Below are 3,664 nucleotides of genomic sequence, written 5' to 3'. Positions count from 1 at the left end.
TGTTAATGTGTGCATGGGCGTCGTGTACCTGGAGTTGAGTGTTACACAAGTAAAAACGGCCGCAATTTTCCTTGTGAGTATTTATTACATGGCGTGTTCTAAGGTCTATTTTTTAGCACTTGACGGCTCTTTTTAGCAGCTCATCCGTAAACACTCTGTTATATTAAATATAAGATAAAGAGAGAACTTTAAGAAATTCTACAGTGACCATCAAAACGATGAAAAAATATTTTGCGACACCACGAAACAAACGATAGCGTAAAATGAAACGATAGACGTTTTCATATCGTCATCCAATATTTATCATTATATTGAACAGCCCTAGCAGGAATTATACTTTACATGTCCGCAAGTCAACTAGTGATGTAAATTTCATCAATGTACTGTTAGCGCGAGGGCCCCTGTAGATGTCCGTGTGCCAGCCGGTTTCTTTTGCCCGTGTGAACTCGCACGCAGAGAATTTACATTACAATGCACCAACTACGCAGGCTCCCCAGGTGGCGGAGTTTAAGTGTATGTCAAAGTATAACGGGAATGATTATTCTGCCATCGGGTCCCTAGCTGTCCATGTCTGCAACAGAGTATAATCTAGGTTTAAGATTCCATAAAGTTGCCGAGCAACGATGTAGCAACCAGATAAAAAAATACCCATTTTTTAATCCTTTATGCATCTACACCACCTTAAGGAAATGATCCTATTGTTTTAGTTTCAGGATAACATCTCTTTTCTATCCACAAAAGCTAAATTATACATGATATAACATTGCCCTGTTGCTGATAACCCACTTAGCAAAGGTCTAAAATGGCCCATTACTTGTATGCATGCATCTATAACACCTTATAGAAGCATTTTAATTGTATTTTCACAGCCAACAGAATGAATTGGCAAAGCAATATACCAGCATGTGGACATACTAAAAGCTACTTTTAGCTACTTGCTTTTTACAAGAGGGCTCCACGGTGGGTAGCTCCATACGTTTCATCTGTCAGATTTTCTCTTTGTTTTTATATTGCCATTCCAGAGACAAAACCTTGGGATCAGCACAAGGATTTCTCACTTGTGAGATGACTGTTCAGACCACTACGCTACAAAGCCACTCAAAGGTGTACGAGTAACAATAGTACATTTAACCAAGTAGTATTGTTAATGTTGACTACGCAACGACCCTGGTTGACTGGCCACATGCAAGCCCAAGTCCACAGGCAACAAAAGTTGAATAAACAATGGAAATACAAGGAAAACCTTCACAACGGAAATTTTTTCGGGGGAGACAATCGCACATCGCAGGTTTTCCTAATATCGTGCAGCCCTACAGCACAGTCGTCCTAACAGCAGGGTCGTACTAACAGCAGAGTCGTACTAACAGCAGAGTCGTACTAACAGCAGAGTCGTACTAACAGCAGAGTCGTACTAACAGCATTATAAAAATCATGCAATCAAAATGCACATTACTTTGCATCTTTTTCCCCACAACACCAATAAATCCCGTTTCTTTAAGCGTATTTAGTTTGTTTTAGTTTCTGCTGCTGTTCCGTCACATTAACGTCTCCCCAAAAGCACTTCGTAGTGCTCTAGTCAACTTCTAGTCAAACTTTAGTTATGTACACACTGGAAGCGATTTGCAGTGATGTGGTGACCAGAGACTATAGAATGTGAATGACATTTTTGATTTGATGAAGCAACTATGGGCAAAATAACTGCGGGCAAGGGGGGAATGGGCGCGACCTGAGATCAACAGTTCTCAACTTCCAGATGAGTAACTGAAGCAACCGACTGATGTATGACCTGGTAGTGGGTCACCTAGGCACCAGAGCCTGGAATGTCTACAACTGACCAGCCATCAGCTTCAAAGCAATGTGCGACGAGTGAATAGCTTTCGGTGTCTATGCAGCTTTAAAAAAGGGGTAATCCAGGTTCATCTGATTTGTGTTGTTTGTGGTGTCTACATGTACTCAAGCTTAAAGTACTTTTAAATTTTTTTTTTTAATTTTAAGGGTTATTGCAAATTTTTGTTGGGAAGGCCACCAAGTTTTTTTTCCTTTAAAGTTTTTTTGCTTGGCCCCCCTCCAAAAGAACTGGTTATAATGTGAAAACAATCATACTGAGACAGTGAAATACATTCAGTATGTTTTTGCTCATGTCAGCTCCAAACTAGATTAAATTGACCTATATTAGTATATTTTGAGAAAAAAAAATGCATTGGGCTGCTGTGGAAGTATTTGAGTACACAACTTTAGTGGGTAAGATATTCAGGTGGGGTTTATAATTCACGGGGGTTGGAGGGGGGCACAGTAGTAGTTATAGAGTAAAGTCCAGTTTGCACAATATAAGTGTTTTTAGTTAAGCCTGCAGCAAAGAGCGAGCTCCATGTGATCAACTTATTGATAGCTTGCTCCAGTGACCATGTCTGCAACGGTCACAAAAAGACACCGGACAGCATCTCTGACGAAACTGCATTTTATTTTAATTATTATTTTTCAAGGAGCAGTGGAAAAATCCAGTGTACATAACAGGAGTAGTGGAGGGGGGCTTATTTCAACAGATGACGTTACGTTACATGGCCTAACTCCAACGCTGCGTGCGAGGACACACTACCACAAACGCTAGCTAGCTAACACGAGCTGTAGTAACTTGCTCGCTTGTGTTTTTATGTCCAACACACGCCACACGTTTCACAAGGAAGAGTTAATAAATTACAAGCGTAACAAACGAGGTAGTTTAATCGTTGGTGATGCATTCAGTTACTCACTAATCTTTGATGATGCCTCTTTAAAGCTGTCTCACTGAAGCTAACTTAACATTGTAATCTAACAAGTTAGCCCGTAGAGAGAGTTTAGCCGTATTGGGCTTCAAGTCTTGACTAAATGTTAGCTTCAGTCACGTGGTGTCGAGCTGCAGGGTATTCAACTTGTGTTAGTCAGCTAGCAAGCCAAGCTAACTGCAACTTCTGAGAGTTGACAACAGGTTGCAGTGGACTCACTTAACTTCCTAAAGTAGCACAAACTTCGACACCTCAATAAGCCGTCGTGTCTTGTGACAAACGTGTCTTTATGGGTCGTTTTCACCGCGTTGACGCTGAATAAAAGCGTTTTCTGCTCTCTATAAACTCTAATCTGTCCGCTCAGCTATGCCGTCTCGGCTATTTAATGTTAGCTTGCCAGCTCGCAGTGTGCAAAAGGGGTGTTTATAGTTTAGGATCTGGGATGCCCCAACCAAAGTCTCGGTCTGCTCCGCCCGCAAACACGTTGTCTACGGTGCGAAAGCGTCTCTCCCGTGTTCGCTGAAGAGCCATTTACCTGTCGGACCCGGCGTATCGTGTCTGCGAAGTCATCTTTCGTTCCGGGCTGAGCCACCGAGGCCTGTCCCTGAACCAGCTCCGCCATCATCATCATCCGCCTCGGCAGCTGAGAGCCGCACTTAAAAAAAAAAGCACACGTGCCAAACCAAAGCACCGCGAGCCAGATGATCTCGCGAGTTGACCGTAGAACACATGGCATGTAGGACATAGGTAAGAAAAACACAGTCATTACAACTATAGAGGAGAATTGTACTGCACACATTAATGATATTATATATTTGAAAGATCATATGTACTTAGTCAAAAAATTATTTTGTGTATTTCTTTATTCAGTCGAATTCTCTCTCTCTCTCTCTCTCTCTCTC

The 3,664-nt window shown here is 41.8% G+C and overlaps 1 protein-coding gene across 1 annotated transcript in view; it reads right to left on the bottom strand.

Annotated features, from left to right (window-relative positions):
* Nucleotides 1-3,429, bottom strand: part of fubp3 (far upstream element (FUSE) binding protein 3) — a 24,706-nt gene extending 21,277 nt beyond the window's left edge. Inside the window, exon 1 of the mRNA XM_005720478.2 lies at nucleotides 3,298-3,429. Coding sequence (XP_005720535.1) covers nucleotides 3,298-3,393 — 96 coding nt within the window. The 5' untranslated portion in view covers nucleotides 3,394-3,429. The remainder of the gene's footprint in view (nucleotides 1-3,297) is intronic.
* Between the last annotated feature and the right edge of the window lie 235 nt (nucleotides 3,430-3,664).

Source organism: Pundamilia nyererei, unplaced genomic scaffold (assembly GCF_000239375.1).
Source record: "Pundamilia nyererei isolate P.nyererei 1_Seehausen unplaced genomic scaffold, PunNye1.0 scaffold00002, whole genome shotgun sequence".
NCBI lineage: Eukaryota > Metazoa > Chordata > Actinopteri > Cichliformes > Cichlidae > Pundamilia > Pundamilia nyererei.
Note: the sequence above shows the minus strand (reverse complement) of the source record. Positions and strands in the feature narration are given on the sequence as shown.